This window comes from Petaurus breviceps, unplaced genomic scaffold (assembly GCF_028583685.1).
Source record: "Petaurus breviceps papuanus isolate PSGF00001 unplaced genomic scaffold, PetGlider_PUasm1.0 185, whole genome shotgun sequence".
NCBI classification, from domain to species: Eukaryota; Metazoa; Chordata; class Mammalia; order Diprotodontia; family Petauridae; genus Petaurus; species Petaurus breviceps.
In genome coordinates this window covers 24136681-24150925 of record NW_027185797.1, presented here as the reverse complement: position 1 = coordinate 24150925, position 14245 = coordinate 24136681, and the positions used below count along the sequence as shown (strand labels likewise).

The 14245-nt window shown below is 38.0% G+C and overlaps 1 protein-coding gene across 1 annotated transcript in view; it reads left to right on the top strand.

Annotated features, from left to right (window-relative positions):
• The window catches only part of TOPAZ1 (testis and ovary specific TOPAZ 1), a 71097-nt gene that overhangs the window by 36622 nt on the left and 20230 nt on the right, over positions 1 to 14245 (top strand). Inside the window, exons 6-14 of the mRNA XM_069088593.1 lie at positions 43 to 182; positions 1483 to 1568; positions 2315 to 2443; positions 4254 to 4317; positions 7714 to 7865; positions 8077 to 8169; positions 9615 to 9730; positions 11744 to 11810; positions 13869 to 14043. Coding sequence (XP_068944694.1) covers positions 43 to 182; positions 1483 to 1568; positions 2315 to 2443; positions 4254 to 4317; positions 7714 to 7865; positions 8077 to 8169; positions 9615 to 9730; positions 11744 to 11810; positions 13869 to 14043 — 1022 coding nt within the window. The remainder of the gene's footprint in view (positions 1 to 42; positions 183 to 1482; positions 1569 to 2314; positions 2444 to 4253; positions 4318 to 7713; positions 7866 to 8076; positions 8170 to 9614; positions 9731 to 11743; positions 11811 to 13868; positions 14044 to 14245) is intronic.

Here is a 14245-nt window from a genome sequence, read left to right as displayed (position 1 = left end):
ATTTAACAAGTTTTGGTTGTAATTTATTTTCTTTTAATACAGCATGGATTCTAAAATTGCGGAGATCCCCATGGGTGAGCATTCATTAACATCTAATTGTCCAACAATCCCATGTCTACCACTACCTTCTATGAATCTAAAGACTCATCTGGATGGCACGATCCTGAAACCCTGGATGAATGGTATTATTTTCTGAACAAAAAAAAATCAGTCCTGTTCTATTTGTGGTGTGATGCAAGAAAGCCCATGTTCACAGCTTAGAAGATCACTTTGTTAAGACTCGTTTTAAAATCAAAAAGCTTCCATACAGTAGCTTGGTACTGCTGACACAGTGAAAGCCTGATTATGCATAGCAGGGTAAAGTTGCAGTAGGGCAAGTGAGTGGAATTTAGAAGGCTTGTCTTTATCAATTATTTAAAGATAAAGTTGCATGATTTAATAGAAAGGATGCCAGATTTGGAGTTGAAAACCTCTGATTCAGACCCTGTACTGACTCCCGCTCACCCATGACACGGGCAGTCACTGATGCTCTCTGAGCCTCGGTCCCATCATCTGTGTTTTGGAGCTAGTGACAGCTACATGAACTGCCATATAAGCATCAGAGGCTTAAGTGAGAGCATTATGTAAACTGCTTCAGAGGTTTGTTATTATTTCCATCTGACTTCCTAAAATTCATAATGTTTCAGACAGAATCCTGAACCACACCTGCTTGATTCAGGAAGCACCATCCCAGTCCCTGCCTTGCTCTTCTTATTCAGTCCTGTTATTCTATGCCTCTTTCCTCTGGATTCCATTGATGGCATTTCTGAAGCAGACCTGCTATCTTACTTGCTACCCTTGGGGGAGAAAAGAGATAATTATTGTGTTAGACCAAAAGACCTTTTCAATAGTAATGGCTTTGATGCCAGTTTTTTTTTTTCTGCTTCATTCCTTTATGTTAACACCACAATTTTCTGCTGCATGTAATGATTAGTAACTCTGTGTGTGTGTTTATATATATGCACATATATATTTCATGAAAAAGTCTTAACCTCTGCCTGCCTCTCCTCTTGTACACATGTGTGCGCACTCACACACACACACACACACACACACATCAGGAAATGGAGAGGATCGCAGTAGAGAGCTGGAACAGGCAGTGACCTTGGGTCAGAGCAAACCACAGTTCTCTCTGGACAAGTGGATGCCTCCTATGCCCTTAGCTCTCCACTTCCCTTTAGGGGAGTTTAAAATCTATTTTCCCAGTGCTGTATTAACATGTTCATCGTAGATGCCTAAAAAGAGGCTTTATCTTGTAATATCAGTGAACACTTTGACTTTCAAGAAAATGTGTCCTCCTGTGGTGGAATAGATCCTGTGTCCCTGGCTCCTGTATCGAAATTGATACTCCCTAAAGTTCTAAGAAAATCTTCAACACATTTAAGTGAAGTTTTGCATGTATGAAAGAAAAATGATAGTAACTGACTTATATCTTTTTTCCAGATTTTAGATTTTCAGGAAAATATCCTTTCCTGATGTTGCAAAATCCTGAAAATTGTGAGATATTTAAAAGGGAAAAAACTACAGGGGTGAGTCAGCTTTTTGTATGCACTTCCCCTATAGGACTTTCTTTGTCCCTGTTCATATTTTCTTGCTTGTCCTTGAGTAGAACAGAGGCCCAAGGAGGAATTAAGTGGGAGAGTCAAGACTGGTAGTGTAGAAGTTCTTCCTGAGAAGATAGTCCAAGGGGGCTTAGAGGCAAGGTGCAGAAGGATGCTGCAGGGAAGGGGGGGCTCAACAGCAGCAGCGTCTATCAGTAAACACTGATTACTGAAGGAGGCACAGCTCTGCCGAGAGGGTTGGGGGAGAGGCAAGGAGAGAGAGCATTCTCAGGTGTGGAGCAGAATTCCAGTCGATTATGGGAAGTTGCCTCTTAGAAATGCTGAAGGAAGATTTCCTTCACTTTCATAAATCTTCTGATGATCCCAGATCAAATCAAGTGTCATTCATTTCCTCCCCAGTTTTGTGATTTTTTTTTTCAGTTAAACATTTAAATACTTGTTAAATAATATGTAGGAGAAATTTTATTGGGAAAAGTAGAGAAAATTGGTAGAAAAGCTAAATTTTTCTTTTGCAAATATAAAATAAAGGTTGAGTTTTCTTATTAAATAAGTCCTGTCTAATCTTGCTCATTTTTGGTGTGTAATATTCCCACCTGTTCTTCATGTCTCTTTCCTTCCCTCCTACCACCCGTATAAAAAGTTCCTATTTTTATACTAGCTGAAAGCATTTATTGTGCTTTTTTTTCTCCCTTTCTTTAAAAAAAAATCCTTAGATGTTCCAGAAGCCCCTAGGGTTGATGGTGTTACCCCATGGATATTGCAAATTTCATTTTAATACATTACGTGGTTGTGAGCGATCACTGTGTAAATTTACCCACATTCCTGAACAAGCAGATGAAAAGGTATGGTCTCTAAGGGTTTGAAATGTTAAGGAGAAATTTTTTATAGTAAATAATCTAAGAAAATTTGGCGTTTTATTTTCGTACCTATCGTTCATGAAAAATGCATAAAATGGTGTGTTTAAATATTTTCTACACCACTAAGAGCTTTATTTTCTCTTGAAAGTTAGTCGTTTTTATTAGGCTACAACAGATGGCAAAATGGGAGATGCACAGATAAATGGCCATGGATAGTAATTACTTCAGTCCTCAGGTGACATCTCTGAAGTTTTTCATTTTTAAGTTTTATTGATAAGTCAGTTCTTGAATTTTTCTGATCATTAGATTAGATAAGATAAGCCATCCATTTTTTTTCCTATTTCCTAAAATGTATCTTCATGAGTCCCCAATCTGAAAAGATTTTTGTAGCTGCAATCAGTCCTTCCAGCTATATATATATGTCATCCTTTTAATTTTGAAAATCATTTACAAAAGGGTTTCTACCTACAAGCGAAGTAACAAATGAAAAGCTCGCTAACTTACTAGACTACCAGTGAAGGGAAATAAGCCCAGTCTTGGTAACAAGCATAGGGCTGAGGCCACATTACCAGAATCAAACCAGATACAGCGGACATTTACATTTTAATTCTGATGGGCCCTGTGGAGTGGAAAGGAAATGAACAGAGGGAAAAAGGAGATGAATGTGAGAAACATTACAGAGGGGTAGATTGGACAGAACTTGTCCGCTCATTGGGAAAGGGGTGGGGGAGCATTAGAAATCAAGGATAATTGCAAGGTTATAAAACTGGATGACAGGAAGAATTTCTGTATAGAAATAGAGATGTTAAAAGGGTGAGTATGTGGTGGGGTAGAGATGAGTTCTCTTGGCAGATTGAGTTGGTGATATCAGTGGCCATGTCATATGGACGATTCTTGTTCACCATGTGTGACGCTAAAAGACCTCTTGAGATCCCTTCCAACCCCCATTCTGGGATTTGGCCTTAGTCTGGTTGACAGATCCCAATCTGTAAAGACTTGTAAAGAGACTAACACTTGTCTCATATGGAAAAACAGTGGCTTGCTATAAAGCACTGTAAGCTTGTAAAGTATTACCCTGTGGCCCCCAGTGATGTAAAACACTTCTACTCTACTTAGGATATTCATTTAAATTAGTGATGAATATCCAAAAATGCTGCTAAGTACTACAATCTATAATAATGCTTATTATAAATTGAAACTGAGAAAAGTCTTGTTGGTCAGGAACTAAAAGCTAAAGAGAATTATATTTTTCATTTCAATATAAAATTGTCTTGATCCCAGACTTATTGACTAGATTTCACAAGCAAGCAGTCTCCTTTTGGAAAAATCAGTCTCTTTTTTGGAAAAGTCAGAAACACCATTATACAGCATTAAGTCTCTTAGGAAGGCTTTCTAGAGGTAGAGAAGGAATTCAGTTAACCCTAACCTTCTCTTGGCCTTGTTACCTAAAAACTGTTAACATAAACTCATTTTTCACTTTCTAGAAATTTAAATATTTAAATGTTTCAGGTACATGCCTAATAAATTATGGCCTGATACTCTGAAGTAATCAGTAGAGTTTTGATTTTTTAAGATTCATAACTGCATACTTTTAAATGACTCCTACTAATATGTCTTTAAAATTGGCTTTTTTCATCTCTGTCAGTATGAATCAAGACAATCTTTTTTATTGCAAATAATTTAAACTTAGGCAAAAATGTGGAGCAGTCAAGAAGATAGAAGTACTATTTATGTAAATTTTATTCTTATAGTCTGTTCAGGAATGAGTCATAATAATTTTTCATGGCTTCTACAGGTTTGCATGGAAATACTTAAGAAATATATAAATATCGGTGAGGTGTGTTTGCTTCAACGTGCAGGTATGAGACAGTCTTGCTGAAATGTAATTCAGTAATGTGTATATTTTAAATGTAAAGTTTAGTTGCATATGTTAGGCAATAAATATTATGTCTCAAGCACAAAAATGGCATGACTTACTAGAAAAAGTTCTACTGACCCAAGAAAATACCAAATTAAGTATGATATTTTCTTTGTTTTAAAATATATCTGTAACCACTTAATATCATAAGTAATTATTAAGCACTATTTTTTTCATTATTTAGACATTTTCCATACCCACCCAAATCATGGAAAGAGATTTTGCTAAATAATTGGGTTTGCTTACATATAAAATATTTATGTCCTATGCTACTAGAATTACATGTTGATTCTTTTATATAAACATGCACAAATTGCATTATGTCTCCCAATAGCTTATGCAAATTCACTCTTTATCTCTTTTGTCCTGGAGAATTTGGCAAATGATGTTCTTATTTTATGAAGATGGAACACAGGTGAGATTTAAAAACAGCCCTCTCAAAGCCAGGTAACATGTGCCGAGAGCGCACAGTCAGCTCGTGGCGGGTCCAAAATCTACTCCTCCACTTCTCACCTGGGCTTTTATTTCTGAAATCGCATTCGAAAATTACTGGGTGAGAGATTGGGGGGAAAAAATGGTGTGACTTTTTGAAAGTATTCTCTTCTGAAATTTACCATTTGGTTAAATATTGCAATCTTTGAACAATAAGAATACAAAGCAGTAATGTTTCAGTGTCCCCCAAGAGATGACTGTCCCCTCAATCCCCGTGCCTCCCTCCAAATACTGGACGTATCCCAGAGAAGTTGGGAGGCTGGAGAAACACCCATGCCACTTGGGGAGACTTGAGAGTATAGGAACCATGAGGAATGACTGGTCTATAACATGTGCCAGAGAATGACTGTAGGGACTACGGAAACTGCCCTGATGCCATAGGCACAGCGCCTGCAGTCTGACACCCACACACCCCCAGACTCCAGTGGGCTCCCAGCATGGACTTTAATTCTGGGTTGTTGAGAAGTCAACTATCCTGAGAACCGAAATTGGAGCAGGTTTTAATCCTCCTCTGCAGCTAACTTGAGTCCTATTATGTGAGGCCCAGATACCCACAACTTGAAAGTACCGATATACAGAAATCTTACATACCTTTCTTTTGAGCAGCAATTTCATTACGTCTGGCACTTTAATACTCCCTGGAATTTGTGATTCACATGCCACTGTTCTGATGTTATGAAATCATGCTTTCTCCTACACACTATATAGAATTGATGACCATATGTGTTGAGAAGTCTTAACAATACAAAACAGATAACTTAAATCTGTTCTTAAGCTGTCTGAACACCACCAAATAATACACAAATGAAGTCATGCTTTATTATTGTGTCCTGTCATCACTGCCCACGGGTACATAGCCACAAAGTTGAATAGCTTAATTATGTACCAAAACCCACTGTATAAAAAAGAAGGCACTTTGACTGGATATACTCATGTCATTCTCAGGTAAAGGTCTTTGATGTTTTATATACAGATTTGTCACATATAGGCACAAGCATAGGAGGGAAGTGGATGCCAGAAGCTGGCCCTCCAGGATCACTTGTTCTGAATGGAGGAGCAAATAGCTGTCTCTAAGGTTGAATAATCACGCATTCTTCTTAATACATGCCTAGTAAATTTAGTAACATCTTCAAGAAGTCTATAGCACGTTCTATTTTCTGTAATCTTTTTGTATGTGCTAATATTATACGGAAATTCTCCCATTTAAGAGAAATAAAACTGACTTAATTTGACCGCTCAGAATAACTAGATAGAAGAAAGACACTATGGGACCGAAGGATCTGAACTAAGAGTTCTCAAGGACTGTGTTATCTAAATTACTAATGAGAAGGGCACATCAAAACAGCCCGGAGGTCCTGTCGTCTCACATCCAGCCAATTGGCCAAGGTGACAACAATAGGAATAATGCTGGAAGTGTGTGGGAAGATAAACACACTCAATGGCTTCTTGGAACTAGGAGTCTGTGCAGCAGTTGTGGAAAGTAGTTTTGAGTCATACAGATAAATGAACTCAAATGTCATGTCCTTTGACCCAGAGATTCCACTATTAGGCCTATTCTCCAAGGAGGTAAACTGATAAGAAAATCCATATAGACACCAAAATGTTGATAGCACTTTTTGTGGTAGCAAAGAACTGGAAACAAAGTAGATGCCATCGCTTGAGGAATGGCCAAACACAGGTTAGGGTCCGTGAATGTGAAGGAATGTTACTGTGCAATAAGAAATGACAGATGGGATGAGAAGCATGGACAGGGCTGCATGAAATGATACAGAGGGAAAGCAGCGGTGCCAGAAAAACAGGAAACACAGTGACTCCAGTAATGTGGATGGGAAGGACAAGCACAGAGCAGTCAAAAGTGAATGGTGCAAAAACAAGTCAGAGAAGACAGCCTCCATCCCACACCTTTTCAGAGGCGCAGGCTTCATGATGAGTGTAGAACACTGCCTTTTTTTCTCCATGTATTGATCAGTTTTACTGGGGTATTTTTTTCTTCCTCTTTTTTCTTTAAGGAAATTACTTGTTATATGGAGTGTAACCATCAGGAGAAATTTTGGCAATGTGAAAACAATAGATATCAAAATTTTATTTTTTTAAATTAGATACTGCAATAGTTGTCCACCTATAGAAATACAAAATTGGTCACATGAAATGAGCTTGTATTTTTTAATTTCCCCATTGATCTGTTAACCACTGATTTCACAAAAAAGTTTAGTTGATACTAATCCCTGATATTTAATTGAGAACCAATTAATTGAGTCATTTGATATCTATAGAATGCTATTCAGGGTACAAAGGAGAGAGTAAAGCTGTGAATGAGAGTCACTTCAGACAGCCAAAGGCCTGAGAAAAATATGTGGAGGCGCTGGTGTTCATTTTCTTGCTATGTAAAAATAAGCAACACTTAAGGAAGAAAAAAGTGGGCCACCTAAAGGAAATAGCATTCTTTGTTTTATAAAGCACTGTCTCGTTGGCAGTCTTTTTGAAACTCTGCTATTATATATTCTGTCAATTAAGTAGGAAGTCAGTGAGGTTCAAATATTCTGATGGCTAATTACATAGATGAAGGAAATTTGAGATTTGTCCCATTCCAAGAAATAGCATCCGCACTGTAATATAAAGAAAATAGACTGTAGAGTCAATTGGCCCAGCTCTTTTGCTTGTTATGTATGTGTGGGATGAGTCGGTCTTTTGGGGCCTCAGTTTCCTTATTATAAAGTGAAGAGGGTAGACTAGATCACTAAGGGCTCTCCCAGCTATAGATTCTTTTTTTTTTAATAAAGCTTAATAAATTGTGTTTAATTTCCAAATGACTTAAAATCGTATCATCTAAATCTTATATTTTCAGTAAACCTCTTTATGGAGTACTACAGAAAGTTTCCTCCTGGGCTACATTTTGAGTCACAAGTACTAAATGACCTTCTGATTTCTTTACTCAAACACTGTTTATTGAAAGAAGTGTTTCAGGTAGTGAACATCAGCATAATGGTCAAAATGCTGGTAAGTAACCTAGAAATACCTGAAAGTGTTTTCACTAAGTGAATGTTGTTTCATTATGCATTTGTTTTTGTAATTTAGTGGCTTTATGTTTATTAAATACCTCCTAGAGAACAAGTGCATTTTCAGCCTGAATTAATTTGAGAAAGCAAAAGTATCCTGAAAGAGAAGAAATTGTGAAAATGAGTATGCATCTTTTTTTTGTTTTATCCAGCCTGCTCTAAAAGTATTAATAAAAGTATTTGAGCATGTGGCATCTATGAACTTAAGGAATGCTGTACCAACTCTAATTGATATATTTTGCAAGGTATGATTTCCTCTTCCCTTTTTCTTTTTGATTTAAAACATTTATTAAGTAGCTCCTGGTACTGGTGATAGAAAAACATGAAGTAGTCCCTGACTTTACCAAGCTTGCCTCCTCCTAGAAGGATACAACATGTATATGGAGAAGTCCGTGCAGGACAGGTTGGGGTGGGAAAGAAGGGGGGGAATGAGCACATACTGAGCACCTCTATGGGCTAAACATGGTGCTGAGTGCTTTCCAGATATTATCTCATTTGATCCTAGCAGCTGCCTTTGAGGGGCATTCTGTTATTATTCACAGTTGAGGCATCTGAGGCAAGCATGCTTGGTGCCTTGCCCAGAGTCACAGAATTAGTAAGTGTCTGAGGACAGATTTGAACTCGGGTCTTCTGCACTCAGTACCAGTAGTCGATCCACTGCCACCACTTAGCTGCCCGATTCTAGGGTAGTGAACTGGACATAGGAGAGCCCTAACAACTAGGAAGATTAGGGAAGGGCTTTCTGTAGGAGGTGGACCTGAGGGATTCTGAGAGAAACAAGTTAGAGGGAGGATTCCAGGCTGTGAAGACACCCTGCTCCAAACTGCCGAAGCAAGAGGTTGGAATGTCAGGTCCAGAGACTGACGGGAACATAGGATACTTAGAGGCAGCTAATGTGAAATGAGACTGGAGTGGAGGGCCTTTAGTGGTGGGCTAAGGGAGCTTGTATTTCGCCCTCTGGGCAGGGTAGTAGGCCAGCCACTGAAAATATGAATGGGAATAACGTAGTCAGGACTACATTTTAGGAATTGTTAACTTGGACATCTGTGTAGAGGAAGACTGGTTGACTGGGTCTGGTTGGAGGAAAACCAGTGTGGAGGCATCATCGGTAGACCAGCTAAGGGGTGAAGGATGTTGGAGCTATGAAGTAAAAGGCTTTGGAGAGAGAAGGGAAAAGAAACAGGACATTCTGTGGGATAAAGTTGAAAGGATGTGACAGTGATTTAGGCAGGAGAAAAGAGTCGCTAAGAACAGCAGGAAGAAAACTCAAGAATTTCTCAGGTTGTGTCCCTGAGTACCTGAGAGAACAGTGGAGCCATCAACAAGGATGGGATCAAAGGGGAAATGAGTTAGAGATGGCTTGTGGTCCAGGTAGGTGCAATCCATGGGCAGCTGGTATTCAGGCCTGGAGTCGAGGGGACAATAAGGACGGAGACTTTCTGGGTGGATTTTTTTTAAAACTAGCAGCCATTTCCCCCTGCAGATAGCACTTCCCTGAGTAAATACCAGAACTCTTTGGTTAAGTCTTTCCTGGTCCTGGTAGGTACCATTCTCATTCTTTTTGGCAGTTTTTTTTTTTAATCCACTTATTCAGTTGAAGGAAAAGAGAGACTGAACACGTTTTATATTTTGTCTAAATGTTTGCAAGCAAAAAGTATTGTAAATATTTTTTTCTCTTCCTACTTTACAGCTTGTAGAATCTGGGATGATTCTTGACTCTGAACATTTTAACTATCTTATTAAGCTCTTATACCAAGTACAGGCTTCCAAACAAGAAATAAATGCTGTTTTAGAAATGAAATCCAGGTAAGAAAGCTGTTCATATTAAAATACTAAAAATGTTTCTTTTTTTTTATTTCAGGTTTGGAGATAAGTTTGAAAGTTAAGACACCAATACAAAATTTTAGTTGGTCACAAGTCATTCATTCTCTTATCCGAGTCAGCCTCATGCTCAAGGCCTGCCCAGATGGCAAATGTAGAAATGTCTCTTGCTTGCGTTTGTCCACCTGCCCTAAAGCTGTTCCAAAAGTCAGTCTTTGAGTCCTGAGCTAATGGTCCTTGCTAGTGGCCTCAAGGTTCTTCCTCAGCCACCTCCTTTCTTTCCCTTCAGTAGGATTTTTAAATATGCTCGCCCTCCCATTTTTCTTCTATTTCCTCTCACTTCATGGTTTAGATAACTTGTTACTTTTAGTCCACATTTGATCGCACTTAAGTTCATGTGAGCACCCAAATTTCCCCTCCAGAATTACCATAGTCATCTCTCTTCTCGTCTACCTGTCCTCACAATGCTGTTCAAGTTGATAGAAAAAAAGGATTACATATACCAAATCAAATAGAACCTTTAGTCGGCACCTCTCTTCTGAATATAAAAAATCCTCATGGATTCAGGAGTGGAGTAAGACTTCACACCCATCTAGTTACACGTTTAAGGAGTTCAAAGAACTCTGTGGTGTCCCCTGTCCTGAAAGGCAAGATGGGATGGGTTTCACAGAGCTAGGTTTTCAGAGGAGTAGTATGTCAACTGTTGACATTTTACTAGTTTCAAATAACTATATTTTCCCATAACTTGGACTTTACAAATTTAAAAAAGGTTCCTGCCCATTCATTCAAAAATATAAGATTGCATTGATACACCCTTGGAAAATTGATTGCAAACTTTATCATATTTTCCCAGTGATTTATATAACTAAACAAAGAAAGAAAAATAAAACCCATTACAGGCAGCTTCCATGTTTCTCAGGGAGAATTCTTTCTGAGTTCTGAACAGCTGGCTAACAAATGAACTTTTAGATTGTGGCCCACTTGTAAGTCACAGGACTTTTTTTGTTTTTGCAGGTGGAAGGTAGGGTAATTAGGGTTAAGTGACTTGCCCAAGGTCACACGGCTAGTTTTTTGTGTGAAGTGTTTGAGGCCACATTTGAACTCAGGTCCTCCCGACTCCAGGGCCAGTGCTCTATTCACTGTGCCACCTAGCCACCTCATCACCATACACTAGTGATGCAAATATCACCACCAACAGGCCGTTCACACAGTCGACCTCATTTGAGCCAGTGTTGCATTTTATGCTTTGAAGCCGCATAAGGAATGTGGCTGGCCAGATGTGAGCAGCTTTTTCCCTTCCAGCACCAAGGCACAGAGAAGGACACTGGGGGACAGAGGGGCAGTTCCACACTTACCCAGAGCCACCATTGTAAAACAGTTTCAGTTAACAAAACGTCTACTCTTTCTTCTCCCTGTTGAGAAAAGAAAAACAAACCCATTCGACATTCCCAGTCAAGCAAAACAATTCCCCCATTGGGCAGGTCCGAAAACAGACGTCTTGCTCTGTATCTTGTAGCTGCAGGCGGCTTCCCCATAACTTTCTAAACTGCTCTAGGCCTTAACAGCTGCAGACCCTCCCCCCATACTAACGGAAAACCATCTCATCATTGAGGGAGGACTCAGCTGTACATTAGAAAACCTTAGTTATTCATACCTCAGACTGCTGATTTCCTATCTTTTTGCCATTACACCCTCTTATTTTTTTCCCTGCAACATTTTTCTGAGCCACTCTATATTAACAGGTGGTATATGTTACTGATTTTATTTTGAAATTTCCTGGTAACTCCAAAAATATTTCTCAAAAAACTTGGGTCTGGAAATTACTGATTTGATGACTGATTTTGTTTTTTAGAAGTTGGAAATTTTTGTAGTATTCTGAAATTTTTCTATTTAAGGTGAAACACATGAACTTTTTTCAATGTTCAGCTTCATAGCCAGGATATTTAGGAATTCTTGTTAGTAAACATAAAAATAATTAACCTTTTTCCGTTGTTAAAGGTTACGAGTGAGACAGTTTAAAAAGAATTGGCTCTCTGACTTAAATTCAGCAATAATAGAAATAGAGGTAAGTGACCTATAGATTTAGAATTTTTGTTTGTTTTTAGACAGATTGCTTATTTTCTACTCATGCAATGAAAATACAAAGAAAAAACTTAATTATATCTTTAACTTAAAATTTTTGGAGAGAGGGGTAGCTAAGTGGTGCAGTGAATAGAATACCCACCCTGGAGTAAGGAAGACCTGAGTTCAAATCCAGCCTCAGACACTTGAAGAACTAGCTGTGTCACCTTGGGCAAGTCACTTAACCCCAATTGCCTTGCCTTCCCCCCTCCAAAAAAGGGGAAAAAAATTTGGAAAGGGAAGAATAGTCGAATTTTTAGCAAACCAAGATTGAATAACTGATTTAGAACATACTCCCACTTTTAACACTAATTTCTGTATCTTGTAGGTTTTTTTAACTTGAGAAAATAAAATTCATTTTAATTAGAAAATGTATTCTATTAAAGAGAATTGTTGGTTGGCAATTTTAAGCTTCAGGATCTACATTTTTTTTTCATTCTGATGACCTAACTATTGATTTAGTAGTATTAGTAGTATGAATAAGTCAAGTTGGTGTTACTTACCATTGTAATTTGATCACAGTCGTGTACCATCTAATGTGATTTCTTTGAAAAAGGAACATTAAATGAAACATTACACATCACAATTGTTCCATGGGAACATTTTATTATAAACATTTTAATTATATTATTATAATTATTATAAACATTTTAAATGAATGATCAGCTAAACAATATTAAAGTAGGGGTTTTGTTGTTCAGTTAAGTCATGATCAACTCTTTGTTGAACCCATTTGGGGGTTTTTTGGCAAAGATGCTAGAATGGTTGACCATTCCCTCTCCAGCTTACTTTACATATGACAAAACTGAAGCAAGCCAGGCTTAAGTGATTTGCCCTGGGTCACAGAGCCAGAAAGTGTCTGAGGCTGGATTTGTCTTCCTAACTGCAGACCCTAGTACTTTATCCACTGCACCCCCTCGCTGCCCTAAAGTAGGAGTCTATGATGTATAAATATGTGGGCAGCATTTTTAGGGCATACCTGTATCATGAGGTAAAAATATCTGGGCTCAGATCTTTAAAATATGTAACACAGGAATTATGACCTTTAGTACATTTTTAAATATGGAATTTGTAGCAAACTAATATTTTATCACTAAGTATTTGTTCAGTCATTTTTCAGTCATATCTGACTCTTCATGACTCCATTTGGGATTTTCTTGGTGAAGATATACTGGAATGGTTTACCGTTTCCCTCTCTAGTTCATTTACAGATGAGGAAACTGAGGAAAACAGGGTTGTGACTTGGCTTGGGGTCACACAGCTAGCAAGTGTCTGAGACCCAGTTTGAACTCAGGAAAAGGAGTCTCCCTGGCTCCAGGCCTGGCACTCTATCCACCAAGCCACCTTGTTGTCCCATCATTAAATATATTCTTCTCTTTAAAAAAAATTACCTTTAAGGATGAAATACAGCAGGTGTTGTTAAAAAAGAATATGCCATTGAGTATAAGCTTCTCTTAAAACACCTACTGTCTTTACTTCATCCTTAAAGGTAATTTATATGTCTTTGGGTGACTTTTTTTCCCCATGTTAATGTAAACTCCAGTTATATACTAGAAATTAGTTGAAAAATATGATTGTAGAAATGTGTTTTGCAACCAGTTTTCCAAGGATATGTAATCAATACAATCTTGTATTTTTGAGCAGATGGGCAGAAACCTCTTTTTTAAATTCATAAAGTCCAAGTTATAGAAAAATATAGTTATTTGAAACTAGTAAAATGTCAACATTTTACATACTACTGCTCTGAAAACCTAGTTCTATGAAATCCATCCCATCTTGCCCTTCAGGATAGGGGGACACCATCACTGAGTTCAGTAGGAGTTGAACTACTTAAATGTGTAACTAAATGATTGTGAATTCTTATTTCACTCCTGAATTCATGAGGATTTTTTTATATTCAGAAAAAAGGGGTGCACCTTAGCTTAGCATAGAGTTGTAATGCCGATTAAAGGCTTTATTCAGTTTGGTGTATGTAATCCTTTTTTTCTATCATCTTAAACAGCATTGTAAAGAAAAGGGTGACTGGACCAGTTTGGGAAATTTGTACGTTAATGTAAAAATGGGTTGTGAAAAATTTGCCGATCTTCAGAGATTTTCATTGTACATTGCTGAAGCATTAACAAAGGATTACAAAGAAGAAAGACCAGGAATTCCTTTTTGTGAATTTGCTGATACAGGTAAAAGTTACTGTTGTGGAACTATTTTGATCTGTATTGTGTTATATTGTGAGAACCAGGTGATCCAGAGGTTGCCTCCAAGCTTGCACATGGCCAGAGGAGAGCTGGTGGGGCTCTTTCTAGGCCATAAAATAAGAGGAAAGCCTACATGACATAACGTGCTCCTGCCTATGGATTTTACTTCTTGTAATGACACATACTC